We start from the raw sequence: 18,273 nt of genomic DNA, 5'->3' as shown, positions 1-18,273 counted from the left end.
AACCCCAAGTGCATTTAGGAACAGAAAAATCCTCTTGCAAAATCACTTCAGGAAAGTTACAGTAGAAAGAAACTAAAGGGAGGTATAAAATGGTTCTAACTCTGATAAGGTAGGATTCAGTATGACAGGCCAGTTTATTTTAAATAATTTTCAACCTTTACTTAGGATCATCACCAAGATCTGGCTCACAGATCTCCCTCCTTTGTTCAACATGGATTTCATGCCACAGGTACAGCTTTCCTGATTCAATGACTCCATTTTCACAACAACCACAGAATTCTCTGCACATAAAAAAGAAAACTACAGCCCTGCTAGTGCTTCCAGGGATATAACTAAAATGATCAGGTGAGACTCAATCATATTTCTGCGGGATTTCTTTTTTCCAACTCCTTTGAGTGTTAAGGTTACAATTCTCAACAACCCTTACATGGGCCCTTAAAAGCTAAAGAATTTCTGCAGCAATTTTCTTTGGATGAGAAAGCCATCAGTTTCTTTTCTTATTATGCATCTCAAATGACAGTTTCTAGCCATATTGTTTAGCACACGAGTGTTAAAGTCCCTTATGAAAGACTCCTGTAGTTTATATTCAAGCTCTCAGGTTCATGACTCAGCAGCTTCCTTTATAGTGGGACAGACAGACTAAAAAGAGAATGTGTCTTATGAAACAAACTAGCTGTTCCCTTTCTCATGCTATGCTTATGGTTCTGGTGAAGCATTTAAGAAGTTCTACCTGATTTTTAATTCTGCTATGGCTTAAAAAGCTATAAACAGTACTTTAGGGAAAGTTTAGCTTCCTCTTTTCAAAAAAACTATCTGCTTTAGTCTCTGAAAGCAAAAGTAACATGCTGCACTTATATTTTCCAATCAAATTGCATAGTTGAGGCAAATTCATTTGTGCTTTGTAGCAGAACTCACAGTAGTTGTTCATATCTAAAAACCTTGATTTGTAAATGCAAAGTCACGGTCAAGCTCACCCTTGTTCAGAGAGTATGCTAATGATATGCACTGCCATTACACTTCCCAAGATTTTGTTAACCACGCACCCAGCCTTCTACCATATCAGAGCATGAGCGTCAAATCAACATCTCAGAAACAGTAACAAATCTATCTAAACTCCTCCTTGGAGAGGAGGAAAGGCTCATTCTTGTTGAGGTATCCAGCCCTCAATCAACAGTGGCTGTGTATAGTGAGTTTTGTTGGTTTGAGGATTGTGTCTTTAGAGGTTAAAAAAAGAAAGAAAAGAAGGCACGGGTGTTTCTCAAGTCGCCATATTCAACTCAACCAACAAAACCAAAGTCTTCCATTTTCAAGCTTCAGGAGGGAGGCTACATGGCCGCAGGGCTTTCTTCCAGCCCCAGGTCTGGGGAGGAACTTATTGCTTCTGGGAATGGCCCCGGATAGGTCTGTGCCGTGTACTGGATCCCTTTTTGCAGAGCAGTCTCTTCATGGAATTCTCCCTGGGTGCTGAAAGCGGGACAAGATCTAGTCCGGGCAGCCTTATTGGCACTGTCGGGGCGGCCCACCGTCTCGCTCACAGTGCTCAGAGGGAACTCTCTCCACCTCTGCCTCTGCAGTTCCTCCTCCTTGTATTTAATGGAGTACCAGGCCAGAAAAATAAATATAAAGCCAACAAATTTGAGGCCGGCTGCTAAACCAAAATAGACGAAACGAAATGACGTGACATTGTACTCCCAGCAAGAGCCTTGCACTCCACACTCCTGTTGCCAGAGCATGCAGGTGGTGTCAATAACTGCTCCAAAGTAAATTGGAGTCGGAATGTATGCTAGAGTGGTAGGGGAAAAGAAAAAGAAAAGATGTTAGCATGTCTTATAAGAGGAAACAGATTTATAAATTAACAAGATATCTGTTTACTCTAAAATCAGTTGAGAGGAGTGGTTTTTCTGTGTTGTTTTTTGGAAATATACATCACATCTTGTCATAATATTCTTTTTATAGACATGTTCACTACTACTTTAAATCTTTCACGTCACAGCTGAGTCGGGATGTGCTTTGGTTTTTTAGACATTTTATGATGTTTATTTTATAAGTATTACTTATTAGACATATTATGATATAACATGTCTAAAAAGCAAGAACACATTTTTATGTCTGCTCAATATTGGAGAAGGCAATGGCACCCCACTCCAATACTCTTGCCTGGAAAATCCCATGGATGGAGGAGCCTAGTGGGCTGCAGTCCATGGGGTCACTAAGAGTCGGACACGACTGAGCAACTTCACTTTCACTTTTCACTTTCATGCATTGGAGAAGGAAATGGCAACCCACTCCAGTGTTCTTGCCTGGAGAATCCCAGGGACAGGGAGCCTGGTGGGCTGCCGTCTATGGGGTCGCACAGAGTCGGCCACCACTGAAGTGACTTAGCAGCAGCAATATTAGATAACAGCATAACTTGGAAAAGAATTTTAAAAAGAATAGATGCATGTATACTCATAACTGAATTACTTTGCTATACACCTGAAACTTAACACAAAGTTGTTAATCAACTATACTCCAATATAAAATCAAAAGCTAAAAAAAAAAAGAATTTTACAAAAGATTCTATTAAGTTAAAACAAGAGTAATAATATATTTTTAGACATAAAAATTTACATTGATAAAAATGTAATTAGGGAGGGGAGTTCCCTGCATGTACAGTGGTTAGGACTCTGTGTTTTCACTGTCTTGGCCCTGGGTTCAGTTCCTGGCCCAGGAACTAAGATCTTGAAAGCCACGTGGCATGGCACCTTCCCCTCAAAAAAGTCAGATTAATATCTGAAATTTAAAAACAAATAGGCCACTCAATTCAAGGCACTAGAAGCCTTTGATGCCCACTGACAAGTCCTCACTCTTGGTCTGGGCCATCAACCACAACAGAAGACAAAAAAGGAATACCAGAGAGGATTCCTGTTGCCAAGGGGCAGATGATTTTTAAATGTTTAAAATGTTTCACCCTTCAAAACTGAAATAAGCAGTTTGAATTAAAAAAAATTTTTTTTTGTCCTGTGGGTGATGATACTGATTACTGAGGAAAATAACAGCTGAAGAAAATGACAGACTGCCCCTTAAGAAAGAAAACAATATTCTTGACAATAAGGAAGTCATATAAAAATACACTGAAGTCGGACACACTGCTCCCCAGTCACTCTCCCAAGACATCACAGGTGATGCAATGTTTGTAGAAGTCAGAAGGATGTTCTTCGAGTCCAAATAAACTCTGTGACTTACCACATTGACACAGCGCTAACAAGCTTCTCTGTTAAAAAGAAATCTTGCTGCTGTTTAGTCACTGTCCTGTTTGACTCTTTGCGACCCCACGGACTGCAGCCCACCAGGCTCTTCTGTCCGTGGAATTTTCCAGGCAAGAATACTGGAGTGGGTTGCCATTTTCTCCTCCAGAGGATCTTCCCAACCCAGGGATCGAACCTGTGTTTCCTGCATTGGCAGGTGGATTCTTTAGCACTGAGCCACTAAGTAAAGCTTAGTCCCTATATATCAATTAGGACATCTTTTTTCCATTTAGAATTTTTTATTTCTTTTCCTCAGAAAGTCTGATCAGCATATTGTTTACCCAGTCCAGTACAATTACTAGAAAGAAATAAGGAACTGAAATTTTCGGACACACATACACACAAAGTAAGCACTAATTCCCATCATTTTCATGTTACAAAGTCACAAAAGGGACAGAAACACCAGGACTGTAAGCCCACAACAGTTTCTTGGTTCAAGATTTCTAACTGTACAAAACTCTGGGGAATTTAGTCCAAGTGCATACTCAGAGTGAAAGAGAAACCGATCAAAAGTCAGTTTTGTTTTGTTTCATCAGCGACAGAGTTGGTCAGCTTTTGGTTCAAATCAGAAAATGAGGAAGTTGCGCCTGCCCACTAACGTGTAAACTCCTAGCTAGTACGAATGGTAACAAGTGATCTGACTTGACATTTTTTAAAGGACAGTGAAAATTTGGCATCTGCAAAGAGGAACTAAAAGGCAGTGTGGGAAATTTAGGAACATACCAAGTGTTCTCAATAAAACAAACTGCATTCCCAGGGCAAAAGGCCTCTCTTCATCTTTTACAGACCTACAAAGAAGGTAAAGAAATATTTTAGAACAAGAGCTTCAAGAAAATGAATGTCAAGTCAAACCTGCTTAGCTGCAGGGCCAGGGACCACATAGATAATGGGCCAAAATATTGATTTCGCTAGAAGTTACTAACAATAGTTGAACAAGACGGCTTATCGCTACATCACTGAATAAAGGTCTACCCAGTGAAGACTCCAAAGAACTCTGATTAACTCCACTTTTTGTGTAAATAACACGTGGAAGGATAAAGGTTCAGGGCTGAAACTACAGAAGCAGCTCTGAGCTTGCAAAATCAACTCAAAAAAAAACTGATAATCCTAACTATTGCATTCTTTTTCTGTTTGCCTGCACTTTCCAAAATGGCACACTGAAATTTACTTCTGCAATTTCTCAAGGAAAAATATAGAGAAAAAAGTTTTTTTTCTAACAGTCCCAAAATGTATTGGAAATAAGTCAAAAGTTAGAAATGGAATGAATCCTTCCCCATCACCTCACTTTTTCTTCTTTTCCTAAAACTTAAGTTTCAAGTAAATCCCACATGGCAGGATGACTGGAGTCTATTGATGTTGTAATTAGCAAAGATTGAATGTCTCCTTTTCTGAAGTTTTGGGTTAGAAGACAACTGATGATCTGCCATGTTTAAACATTATTAAACAGGCACCTCTTTTCTGGTTATTTAACATCTCTTGTAGAATTAAAGTTCAAAGTATTAGATTAGTAACGATTCCCATTTTTTTTATGATGAAGTACTTTATCCTTTCTAGCCCATACACATAGGGTTCTCAGTATGCAATGTGAAATTCTCGAGGACCAGTGTACTTGTCATCTTTTCCCCTAATTTCTTTACTTGCTCACAGCAATTCCCCCAGTGTGGCACACACTGTCATTACTCTGTAAGTATCTGCTGACTGAGGATCTGAGGATTGGTCCCAAACCAATGGGACCAGTGGGACTCCTGGGTACCATTTGTTATCTTGCCGTCAAGGAACTCATAAGCTGAGCAACATCTAACTCAGCATCCCATAGAAGGGAAGCCAGACTATGCAGAACTGGCAGGCAAGCAGCCCAAGCTCCCTGCTAAGAAAGACATCTCAGCAGATGCATCCCACCAGAAGCCAGCATCCTGGGTTACCAAGGAGCCCAGGGAGGGCACAAAAGGGAGACTGTGGAGACTGACACCCCTCCTTCCTTCATCCCCCTGCATCCCAGTCCTCCTAAAGCTGCTGTGGCCATGCTTTCATCTCTTCACCACGTTGTCCACTCCCTTCCTTGGTCTATGGCCATCTTTACCTCAAATACCAACACTCTGATTTGAATGTGTTGGTGTCAACATTTTAAATAGAGCCTCCATTAAGGTAACCTCCACATTCTCTCTCAGAAGTAAAAAAAAAAAAAAAAAAACACCACACACACACACAAATGGGATATATAATATGGCAAAGAAAGCACAGCATGAACAACTTAAAATTACATTTCCTAGTCTGCCCTTTCCCTGATTCAATGCCAGAATGTTATATGATAGTGAAATTAATGAAATAAGCATTTGGAATTCAAGCCCAGCAACAACGGTCACTGATCCTGGAGGTATTAACTACCTACAAGGTCAGAGATAATATTCTTAGCCGTATGTATGATTTAGTGACTTCACCAAATGACTTGTCACCTCCTCTCAGGCCAGGCTTCTTGTAGCTAATACAGTCATAGCTTTAAGCTCCTGAACTTGAACCTTTCAGAAGAGACTTCAGGAACCAAAGGCATCCAAACAAAGTTTCACTGAACTATGGGGACATAATTCATCTAAATAAAAAAAGTCCTGGAGTATGAAATGTTGCTGTTGTTTAGTTGCTAAGTCATGACCAACTCTTTTGCGACCCCATGGACTGCAGCCCACCAGGCTCCTCTGTCCATGGGATTTCTCAGGCAAGAATATCAGAGTGGGTTGCCATTTCCTTCTCCAGGGGATCTTCCCGACCCAGGGATCTAATCCATGTCTCCTGCACTGGCAGGCAGATTCTTTACCACTGAGCCATCTGGGATGCTCAATGAAATGTTACCATCTTCCTTTCCCTTCCTGACATGGGAAAACTCCCTTCTCTTAAGTTCACCAGGTAAATGTCTGAAGCACTTTCCTGCACAATCTCATTTTGCTTTCATCACCACTTTACCACATCAGTCCCCAGTCTGGAATAAAAATTCTGGCAATTCTGAGCGTATAACCCAACCAGTCTGGAATAAAAATTCTGGCAATTCTGAGCGTATAACCCAACCTAGACATTCTGAACGCCGTCCTCACCTGAGTGTTACTATGATGGCTGACGGTTGGGCGCATGCTGTGATGAAGGTCACTATGAACAGAAAAACTAAGAATGGGATGAGGGTGTTACAGGACCGTTTACACTTCCCGGACACAGCGTAGCCGTTCTCATTGAGGTACGTCTTGACGATAACCACGCGGAGCTGGCTGCGCTGTCCCACTGTGGGCGGCGTGATCACCTGGCGGCTCTGAACACAGGTGCACTCTGTGTAGTTCCGCATCTAAGTGATAGTAAAGATCAGTTGGATGACGATCCAAAGCAAAATTCAGCATACGAACAGTCAGAATTAAAAGGCTCTAAAATCACTCCAGCATTTAAAAACATGCAGAATAGTTCATTGAAAGTATCTTCTGGGAGTTCTCTGGTGGCCTAGTAGTTAAGATTCCAGGCTTTCACTGTCGCAGCCTGAGTTCAATCCCTGATCAGGGAACTGAGGTCCCACAAGTTGTGCAGCACAGCCCAAAAAAGAAAAAAGAGGAAAATATCTTCCTTATTTTAACAGCAAGGATTCAAAAAGTGCATCTAACAACATCAAAATCTGCTGCTCAGGGTTGTTTAAACTTTGATCAGAAACCTTCAATACTCAATTCTTTACTATTCATGTTCCATAAGGGCTTCCCAGGTGGCGAGGTGGTAAAGAATCCACCTGCCAATGCAGGAGACTGAGGTTCAATCCCTGGGTTGGGAAGATTCCCAACCTGGGTTGGGAGTAGGAAATGGCAACCCACTCTGGTATTCTTGCTGGAAAATCCCAGGGACAGAGAAGCCTGGCGGGCTACAGTCCATGGAGTTGCAAAGAATCTGATGCAACTGCACAAGCACAGCCATGTTCCATATCCTCATTTTGGGTCATAAATCAGATGCTGCTTCAATGGATGTTCATTCTTGGGCTCTCCAAACAGAGAAGCCCCTCGAAAACAGGAACTAAGCCTTATTTTCATTTGTGCTCACCAGAGTGCTTAGCAAAACCCTGAAACAGTGTAGGATCAAATGTAAATATCTGTTAAATAAATGCAGAGAGTTCACAATGCAACTGTAACGACTTCAGTACCAACCCTAGTGAATGTATCACTGGCTATTTCATTTGAAACCAGCTAATACAAGGGACTCAAAAGATGTCTCAAACGAAACAGCCAATGGACCTTTCTATTACGCTGCTTTTACTGAATGGACATCAGCTGAGCTCACTGTCATTGTGACCTCTCAGCCACCCAGAGAAGCAGGAGGTACAAGTACAAAGATGGGGAGCCCCGTGGCCGCCTGTGCGCCAAGGACTGTGGGCCTCTTTGTATGAATGAGGGCCACAGACCAGAGGACTCAGTGGCTAAGTCCTTCCCCGGGGGCGAGTGAGTCCTCTGGTCTGTGGCCCTCATTTGAACAGCAGGTCTCATTGTCCCTTTCAATTCAGTCACACCCTGCAGCTCACCAGTTATATAAAGAGGAGCCAGCAAGAGGAATCTCAATTCATCACCATAGTTTAAAACTCAGAGATCAAATATGACATCCCCAAGACACGCAGTCAACGGTATCATCCCATATCACCAGAACAAACAAAGGCACCTCAACCTTTCAGTGAAGGCAGCCGCCTACAGTCTGTTATTATGCAAAGAACGGAACCAGGCTCAATAAAGAACGGAGTAGAATATGAAAACCTTCTCCCACAGTATTACTGCCTATTTATAATTCACGGGAAAGTGAATTCTCAAAATAGCCTATTCTTGAACTGACAGAAATAACTTTACTCTGAACGTTTAAAAAAAAAATCTGAATTGATAGTCTATGAAAAATGGCCGCTGCCCATGTTCACAGGCTCTGAGCAGGGGAGGTGCTCTCCTGTTCTCTTCTAGCAGCACAGAGTATGGTCATCTCGACCTTCACATCCATCATCACAAGGGCCCTGTTGGGGTAGCAGAGGTGACATCCAGCACTCGACCTTATCAAGTTTCACTGGGTTGGCACAGGAAGTCACTAGAGGGGAATGATGTGGAATCAGATCACGATATTCAAAAACTCCAATTATCCCTGGGAAATAAAATAATAGTATTTATTGCATAATTTTCTTTCCTCCGGGTTTTTGACAGAAGCACATGTGCATTCATGCTCAGTTGCTTAGTCGTGTCCAACTCTTTGCGACCCCAAGGACTGTGGCCTACCAGGCTCCTCTGTCCATGGGATTCTCCAGGCAAGAATACTGAGTGGGTTGCCTGCCCTCCTCCAGGGGATCTTCCTGACTCAAGAATCAAACCTGCACCTCCTGTGCCTCCTGCATTGCAGGAGGATTCTTTACCCACTGAGCCACCTGGAAAGCCCTTGACAGAAAATATCCTGTATCTTATTTGAAATTTTTGGAAAAGGGAGACTGAAGCATTCTGTTTGCATACAAAGTCCAACAACACGACAGGAGCTTGTGAAATATACTCACCCCGGTGCTCACATTCCCACTATTAACACAGCCAGCCAGACAAGGGTTAAAGTATGTAATTCCATCCGATCCACAGACTGGCTCATACTCATGTGTTTTACAACCACAGTTAACATTGCAGCTTCCTGTCAGATTCCTATGTGGCATGGTCAGAGAAGGTCTAAGAGAGAAAAGCAGATCATGAGCCGTTAACATTTGCAAAATAAAATTCACAGGACAGTTCTTGATGTTAAGTAAGGTGTCTGTTTTAGAGAATATGTCCCCATGAAATCAAAGCCATGGTACCAGGAAGTAGCACCCTAGATAATTATTTTTGTGACTTTAAAACAGAACAGAAAGAAAACATTTTTCAATTTTCCCATACTACAGACTTAGTACATTTGTATCATATTATTTATCATGCCTCAATTCCACCGTCCATCTTGGTAATCTGAGCTCAGTTCTAACCTTCATAGAACCTACTCACTCACTGCAGACACTTGGCTCTATATCGTAACAAATTGAGGCCTCAATTTCTTTAACTGTAAAATGGAAGAAATATTTTTGTGCCAAATTAATAATATTGTGATGAGGACACTAATATGGAATCCATCAATCAGGCCTGTCAACACAAGTTCCTTTGACCAAAAGCCTTTGCTCTGAAATAAATTATCAAAGAAAGACAAGGGACTCTAGAATATCAAAAGAAGGTGTTTTTTTTTTTAAGACCATCAGGAATCAGAGCACTGGTTTGATTCAGACAACCAGAGAAGAACAATTAAACTCTCCTTCCCTCAAGAATGCCCAGATGTGGGACTTCCCTAGTGGCCCACTGGTTAAGAATCCGCCTGCCAGTGCATGGGATGTGGGTTTGATCCCTGGTCTGAGAAGATTCCACAAGCTGAGGGGCAACAAAGCCTGTGCGCCACAACTACTGAGTCTATGTGCCCTCGAGCCCATGCTCCTCAACAAGAGAAGCCACCACAATAGAAGCCCATACATGGCCACTAGAGGGTAGCCCCCCGCCCCCGAAACTAGAGAGCCCACACACAGCAGTGAAGACCAGGCCCTGCCAAAAGCGTTAAGAAAAGAATGAGCAGATGTGGACTCCCAGGCAAACACAATAGGTTCTATTTTCTCATGAGATCATGATTTCTGATTCAAAGAAATGATGCAATGTGGAAAACACAAATCAAATCAGTTCAGGCAAGAAACAGAAAAGGGCAAAAAAGTCAAGTAAGGATAGATAGGGCCAGAGGGAGAAGCAGAAGGAAATGGCTAAGGAATGGCAGAGGCCAGCAGGTGCCCAGAGGGAACCCGTGGAAGGATGAAGGGGCTCTGAGTGCTCACATCCAATGACCTCCTTCCTTTGCTTTCGAAGCCACCATTTTCAGGTGTCACTCATGAAATACTGTTCCTAAAGCCACATGGGCTGGAAATGGCAGATTCCATTCACCTGTCCCATTACTCATCATCCATTCATTCAACAGATATTTAAGAGTGTCAGTCATGTGCTAGGATTTACCTTTAATGACTATGTTCAGAAACCATTCATCCAGAAGCCTCCTTTGTTTGTTTGAAGGCTTTTCTCCTGTAGCCTCCCTCACACCTCAATAACTGAGTCATCAAATTTGAACAAAAGGAACAAACTCATAGCAATATTTAAACTTTATCAGGAAAGCCTTCCAAAGAGGGAAAAGTAAAATAAACTCTGGTCATTCCCATCCCTCCCCTGAAGTAATTTTTATCACAAGACTCATAATTATTGGGCTTCCCAGGTGGCGCTAGTGGTAAAAAACCTGCCTGCCAGTGCAGGAGACAGAAGAGACACAGGCTTGATCCCTGAGTCAAGAAGATGCCCTGGAGGAGGAAATGGCAACCCACGCCAGTATCCTTAGCTGGAGAGTCCCATGGGCAGAGGAGCCTAGTGGGCTATAGTCCATAGGGTTGCAAAGACTCAGACACAACTGAAGCAACTTAGCACTCGTAATTCTTATGTTCACAATACCATAACGCTTGATATTTTGAATCATACCATTTGACAGTTTGAATATACCTTTAAAAGGTGATTCTAAACCAGTAGTTCTCCACAGGGGCAATTTTGGCAGTGTCAGGAGACATTTTTGTTCATCAGAACAAAAGGGTGCTACTGACATCTAGTGGGTAGGGGCCAGGGCTGCTTCTAAATGTCCAGTAGGGGCCTTCCCTGGTGGTCCAGTGGTTAAGGCTTCACCTTCCAGTGCAGGGGTGGTGGGTTCGATCCCTGGTTGGGGAACTAAGATCCCACATGCCTTGGGATCAAAAACACCAAAGCATAAAACAGAAGCAATATTGTAACAAATTCAACAAAGACTTTAGAAATGGCCCACATCAAAGAAATCTTAAATATGTATATCAGTTCATTTCAGTTCAGTCACTCAGTCGTGTCCAACTCTTTGCGACCCCATGAACCACAGCACGCCAGGCCTCCCTGTCCATCACCAACTCCCGGAGTCCGCCCAAACCCATGTCCATTGAGTCAGTGATGCCATCCAACCATCTCATCCTCTGTCGACCCCTTCTCCTCCTGCCCTCAATCTAAATATATAGATATATATAAAGAGCCCAACGATACCCAGAACAGCCCTTGCCCCACAAGAAAGAATAAGCTAACCCAAATCTCAGTACTGTATACAGATCTGAGAAACTCTGTTCTAGACCTATTTCCACATTTCATGGATGATGAAATGGATGTCCCAGGAGGCCAGGAAGCAGATGAGGCTGCTTCGTGCTATTTTAACTGGCATCACATAAAACATATTCTTTGTGCATTACTCTTCACTAGTTCTTCAAGAACCAAATTGCAAGCCATGATCAAATAAAAGGAATTTACATGCCTGCATGCATAGTCACTAAAAATGACAGGCTTCAAATACATACAATAGGGTTATTACTATGCCTATTTAGAAGTCACAAGGAATTTCTTATTAACAGCATGCTTTGTATTCATTTATGACAGCCACAGATTCCAAATACCTCTCCTTTGTGGGTATGTTCACTCAAGAGAAAGGAATCTAAAGAGAATGTCAACACACATGATGACAGGAAGGCAAAAGATTTCGTGAGTTCTGGAAACAAAGGCACACTCCCAGGTCACCCTTGGGTACACTTGCTCTTCTCTTGAGATCATGATGTCTGATACAAAGAAATGATGGAGTATCAAAAGTTTTAACAAAATCCAAAGAAACAAAAAATATAAAAGCAGTGGGAAAGGCCATAGTGGCACAAAGAAAGAAAGATGCTGACACAGTTAATCCTTTACACTGCACTGATTAAAAAAATTATTTTTAAGAATAATACTGTCAGGCTTTCCTGGTAACTCAGAGGGTAAAGAATCTGCCTGCAATGCGGGAGACCTGGGTTTGATCCCTGGGTCAGGAAGATCCCCTGGAGAAGGGAATGGCAACCCACTCCAGTATTCTTGCCTGGAGAATTCCATGGACAGAGGAGCCTGGCAGGCTACAAAGGGGTAGCAAAGAGTCAGACACGACTGAGCGACTAACACTTTCACTTTCTTTCTGCCAATGCAGGAGACAAGAGTTTGATTACTGACCCGGGAAGATCCCACATGTTGTGGAGCAAGTAAGTCCGTCGGCCACAACTATTGAGCCTGTGCTCTACAGCCCAGGAGCCACAACCACTGAGCTGCTGCTGCTGCTACGTCACTTCAGTTGTGTCCCCCGTCCCTGGGATTCTCCAGACAAGAACACTGGAGTGGGTTGCCATTTCCTTCTCCGATGCATGAAAGTGAAAAGTGAAAGAGCCCCTACCAGCAAAGCCCGTGCTCCTCAACAAGAGAAGCTACAGCAATGAGACGCCCACACATCACAACCAGAGAGTAGCCCCTGCTCGGCACAACCAGAGAAAGCCCATGCAGAGCAATGAAGACCCTGCAGAGTCATAAATAAATTACTTTTAAAAAGAAAGAATAATAATGTCTTATTTCACTATAACTTAGGCTCCAGAAGACAGACTGGATTATAATAATAGTGCAAGTGTTGAAATCCGAGTCACACCAAGCAACCTCTTATTAGCTGAGCTGTGCCTGTCCTGGGAGAACACAATGCAGGATCCACACTCATCCTTGTGCAAAGGGACGGTATCACCTTTCCAGTAAACAAAAAATCTCCGACAAGTCACCCTTGCAAGCAAGAGGCTCATGTAAACTCAAGGTCCATGTAAGTGTTCTTTCCATGCCAGGAACAAGGACTCACTAACAAATGCCTTATAACTGCATGGTCCAAGCTGGAAACCTGAGTCACACATGACACATTACTATAAAAATCATGGAATAATAGAATTAGAGAGATGGGAGGAGTTCCTGAGGTTAACTAAGATAACTGACTAATTTCAAAGCCTAGGAAACTATGAGAGGTATAATGACATGCCCTACCTTCATTGAAGCTTTAAGAAAACTAGCCTTAAGAAAACTAGCCACAGGGAGACTAAAATGAACAAAAAACAGGAAAGAAGAGCAAGTGTGCTGCCTAATCTTCATTAAATCAACTGCTTAAGGATCGATGCTTATTTACAGTAATATACAACAATAAATGTCTTCCCAGGTGGCTCAGGGGTAAAGAATCCGCCTGCCAGTACAGGAGATGCCAGAGACATGGGTTCAATCCCTGGGTCAGGAAGATTCCCTGGAGAAGAAAATGGCAATCCACTCCAGTATTCTTGCCTGAAAAATTCCATGGACAGAGGAGCTTGGCAGGCTATATAGTCCATGAGGTCACAAAGAGTCATTCATGACCAAGCGACTGAGCACACACATACAACAATAAAACAGACAGTGACTTAATGTAAGCAGCGGGCCAAGGAGAAAAGGAAAGATATACCCATATGAATTCAGAGTTCCAAAGAATAGCAAGAAGAAACAAGAAAGCCTTCCTAAGTGATCAGTGCAAGAAATAGAGAGGGAAAAAAGAATGGTAAAGACTAGAGATATCTTCAAGGAAATTAGAGACACCAAGGGAACATTTCATGCAAAGATGTGCACAATAAAGGACAGAAATGGTATGGACCTAACAAAGGCAGAAGGTATTAAAAACAGGTGGCAAGAATACACAGAAGAACTATACAAAAAAAAAAAAAATCATCATGACCCAGATAATCATGATGGTCTGATCACTCACCTAGAGCCAGACAGTCTGGAGTCCAAAGTCAAGTGAACTCAGGAAGAATCACTATGAACAAGGCTTGTGAAGGTGATGGAATTCCAGCTGAGCTATTTCAAATCCTACAAGATGATGCTGTGAAAGTGCTGCAACTCAATATGCCAGCAAATTTGGAAAACTCAGCAGTGACCACAGGACTGGAAAAGGTCAGTTTTCATTTCAATCCCCAAAAAAAGCAATGTCAGGAATGTTCAAACTACCACACAATTGCACTCATTTCACACTCCAGCAAAGTAATGCTCAAAATTCTCCAAGCCAGGCTTCAACACTATGTGAACTGAGAACTTCCAGATGTTCAAGCTGAATTTAGAAAAGGCAGAGGAATCAGAGATCAGTTGCCAACATCCGTTGGATCCAAGAAAAAGCAGGAGAGCTCCAGAAAAAACATCTACTTCTGCTTCTTTGACTATGCCAAAGCCTTTGACTGTGTGGATCACAATGAATTCTGCCTCTTGAGAAACCTGTATGCACATCAAGAAGCAACAGTTAGAACCAGACATGGAACAACAGACTGGTTCCAAACTGGGAAAGGAGTACGTCAAGGCTGTATATTGTCATCCTGCTTGTTTAACTTATATGCAGGGTACATCATGTGAAATGTTGGGCTGGATGAAACACAAGCTGGAATCAAGATTGCCGGGAGAAATATCAGTAACTCAGATGACACCACCCTTAAGGCAGAAAGCGAAGAGGAACTAAAGAACTTCTTGATAAAGATGAAAAAGAGAGTAAAAAATTTGGATTAAAACTCAACATTCAAAAAAACAAGATCATGGCATCTGGTTCCATCACTTCATGGCAAATGGATGGGGAAACAATGAAAACAATGACAGACTATTTTCTTGGGTTCCAAAATCACTGCAGATGGTAACTGCAGCCACGAAATTAAAAGATCCTTGCTCCTTGGAAGAAAAGCTATGATAAAGCTAAACAGCACATTAAAAAGCAGAGACATCACTTTGCCAACAAAGGCCATCTAGTCAAAGCTACGGTTTTTCCGGTAGTCATGAATGGATGTGAGAGTTCGACCATTAAGAAGGCTGAGCACCAAAGAAATGATGCTTTTGAACTGTGGTGTTGGAGAAAACACTTAAGAGTCCCTTGGACTGCAATGAGATCAAATCAGTCAATCCTAAAGGACATCAATCCTGACTATTCATTGGAAGGACTGATGATGAAGCTGAAGCTCCAGTACGCTGGCCACCTGATGTGAAGAGCTGACTCATTGGAAAAGACCCTGATGCTGGGAAAGATTGAAGGCAGAAGAGAAGGGGATGACAGAGATGAGATGGATGGATGGCATCACTGACTCAATGGACGTGAGTTTAAGCAAGCTTCAGGCGATGGTGAAGGACAGGGTAGCCTGGCGTGCTGCAGTCCATGAGTCCATAAGGGTGGTGTCATCTGAGTTACTGATATTTCTCCTGGCAATCTTGATTCCAGCTTGTGTTTCATCCAGCCCGGCATTTCACATGATGTACCCTGCATATAAGTCAAACAAGCAGGATGACAACATACAGCCTGAGTGACTGAACAACGACAGATCTGTGTAAGTGGCCACACTTTAGCTTGAGTGTTCTGCTCCTTCTTCTTCCTCTACTGTGGCTTTCCTGGCACTTAGTTCTCACTGTGCCTAAGCGTTAGAGTCAGAGGGAGCTGGTTTAGGGAACTCCCTGACGGTCCAGTGTTAGGACCACTGTACCTTTGCTGCTGAAGACAGGTTTAATCCCTGGTCAGGGAACTAAGATCTCACAAGCTGTGTGGCAAGACCAAAATATAAGAGTTGGTTCAACTCCATATCCACAATTCTCAAGCACCACAAACAAATCTAGAGAAATTTCATTTGTGTAATAGAGATCAGGCTATCCAAATGCCAGGGTTCTTGGGGAAGATTAGATGAGTAAATAGATGTCCAGGGTCCAGCATGTTCCTAGCACATAACAGGCACTGAGATGTTGGTGTGCTTTCTTTATCCAGACAGGGCAGAAGCCAGAAGGAATAAAAGTAGCACAAAGAGTACAAAAGGCCTTCGTGATGATTTTCTTTTCAAAAAAAAGATGTCATTTTCTTATATACTCCTACAGAGAAATGTTGGAAAACTGGATGCAGATCCAGTTTCCTGCGTAACATTTAGTAACTCTGTGTGTGTGTGTGTGTGTGTGTGTGTGTGCGCGCGTGTGGGCACGCACGCAAGAGCTCAGTCTTGTCTGACTCTTCGAAACCCCATGGCCTGTAGCCCACCAAGCTCCTCTATTCATGGAATTTTTCCAGGCACAAATACTGGAGTGGGTTGTCATTTCTTACTCCAGGGGATCTTCCCAACCCAAGGATAGAACCCACATCTCTTGTGACTCCTGTGTTGGCAGGCGCATTCTTTACCAATGGACCACCTGACCCTTGGGCCAAACCTAACAGTCAACGGCTGTCAATGCCCCTCATGCCTACAAGAGGCAAAAGAGACATAATCAACACAGAAGAAAATGAGATAATCCACATGGATAGCTTATACTTCCCCGAGAACTGTAGTCATAAAAGTTACCATTTCTGTACCCAGTCATTCTTTTTATTGTTAAAGCTTCTTTTAGCTTCGTAGTTAACAAATTCAAACCAGGTGTAACTACAAATTTACATATAAAACACTACATCTTATACAAACCATCTCTTTAAATCCAGAATCATTTTTAATAAAATGATGTATCCTCTGTATAATGTTTTGAAATGCCTTTATTTTTAAAGTAATACATATTCATTGCAGAAATTTTGGAAAATACAAAAGGACTGAAAGACGAAATTAAACTCACACAGTTATGCTATAATCCAGAAACAGCCACCATTATGTACTTAGCATATTACTTTCTTTCACTGTTTTTTCAGTTGGCATACAAATTAATGCTAATAACATATTGTTATCATTATTTCAGAGTCTTCTAAATTCTGTTTTTCCTGCTAACATTACATGATAAACATTCTCTATTGACTATGTTAATATGAGGTTATAAATGGCAAATTTAGTCCTGAGTTTATTAATAGTCATAGGTTCAAGGTTTAGTGTGCTTAAACAGATATTATATAGTTTTAAAGAGTTCCTATGATATCTTTAGATCTCAGTCACAAAATTTAAAAACTCACTGGAAAGAAAATCTGCTCTATTTTTTACCCTCTTGATACTCTTAAAATGAAAACAAATTTGGTTTGTATCTCCCAAGTAGAGCCAAAAATAGATAAAATCGTATACTTGCAGCTAGAAATTAACTGTAAGTCTAATAATAGAAGTAGCCAAGATAACCAGAAATACATATACCTATACACAGACATATATAAGATCCTTTAAGTAAACTGTTCTCTATTTTTGAGGAATTTCCTTTAAAATTAGTTATAATAGATAAAAGATCTGGAATGGCACCCCCAAAAAAAGCAATAGAAAAAAAAAAACTTTAGAGCATTAAACTGTCTGAATGGCTTAATTAAGAGAGATCAGGAATGCGCTGACTAGAAATGCTAGTCACTCAAGGGCTGGTAGTAGAATAATACTATCTAAATAGTGGCAGTATGTTGAATATGCTCCTTTGTGCTATACAGTGGGACCTTGTCATTTATCCATTCTGTACAAGATCGTTTGCATCTGCTAATCCTTAACTCCCCATCCTTCCCTCCCCCACCACCTCCCCCTTAGCTACCACAAGTCTATTCTCTATGCTGATTCAATATCCGGTGATAAACCATAATGGAAAGGAATGCTTTTAAAAACGTTTATAGGTGTGTAGGGAGAAGGCAATGGCACCCCACTCCAGTACTCTTGCCTGGAAAATCCCATGGACGGAAGAGCCTGGTAGGCTGCAGTCCATGGGGTCGCTAAGAGTCGGACACGACTGAGCGACTTCACTTTCACTTTTCACTTTCATGCATTGGAGGAGGAAATGGCAACCCACTCCAGTGTTCTTGCCTGGAGAATCCCAGGGACGGGCGGGGCCTGGTGGGCTGCAGTCTATGGGGTCACACAGAGTCAGACACGACTGAAGTGACTTAGCTGTAGCAGCAGCATAGGTGTGTAAGTGAGTCACTTCGCTGTACAGCAGAGATTAGCACAACACTGTCAATCAACTATTCTCCAATTAAATAAGAATATTTAAAATAAATAGTGGCAGGATGGCAAGTTCAGGAGTGGTGACAAAGATGATGAAATATACCTTTCACCAAAGGTCTGAATTAACAGACTGTATTTAATATCTATAGTCTTAACCTCGGCACAATGAAACTATATTAA

General features: G+C 42.0%; 1 protein-coding gene across 3 annotated transcripts in view; it reads right to left on the bottom strand.

The window, feature by feature from the left end:
• Positions 1 to 1,252: 1,252 nt before the first annotated feature.
• Positions 1,253 to 18,273, bottom strand: part of SLCO5A1 (solute carrier organic anion transporter family member 5A1) — a 146,446-nt gene continuing 129,425 nt past the window's right edge. For all 3 annotated transcript variants that reach the window (XM_086335457.1, XM_086335458.1, XM_086335460.1), the window contains 4 exons: positions 8,815 to 8,974; positions 6,371 to 6,612; positions 4,011 to 4,075; positions 1,253 to 1,783 (listed from right to left, as the gene is read on the bottom strand). In XM_086335457.1, the coding sequence (XP_086191583.1) occupies positions 1,326 to 1,783; positions 4,011 to 4,075; positions 6,371 to 6,612; positions 8,815 to 8,974 (925 nt within the window). In that variant the 3' untranslated portion in view covers positions 1,253 to 1,325. The remainder of the gene's footprint in view (positions 1,784 to 4,010; positions 4,076 to 6,370; positions 6,613 to 8,814; positions 8,975 to 18,273) is intronic.

This window comes from Bos grunniens, chromosome 14 (assembly GCF_055505025.1).
Source record: "Bos grunniens cultivar Pamir isolate PY7600 chromosome 14, Bosgru_T2T1.0, whole genome shotgun sequence".
Taxonomy (NCBI): Eukaryota; Metazoa; Chordata; class Mammalia; order Artiodactyla; family Bovidae; genus Bos; species Bos grunniens.
Note: the sequence above shows the minus strand (reverse complement) of the source record. Positions and strands in the feature narration are given on the sequence as shown.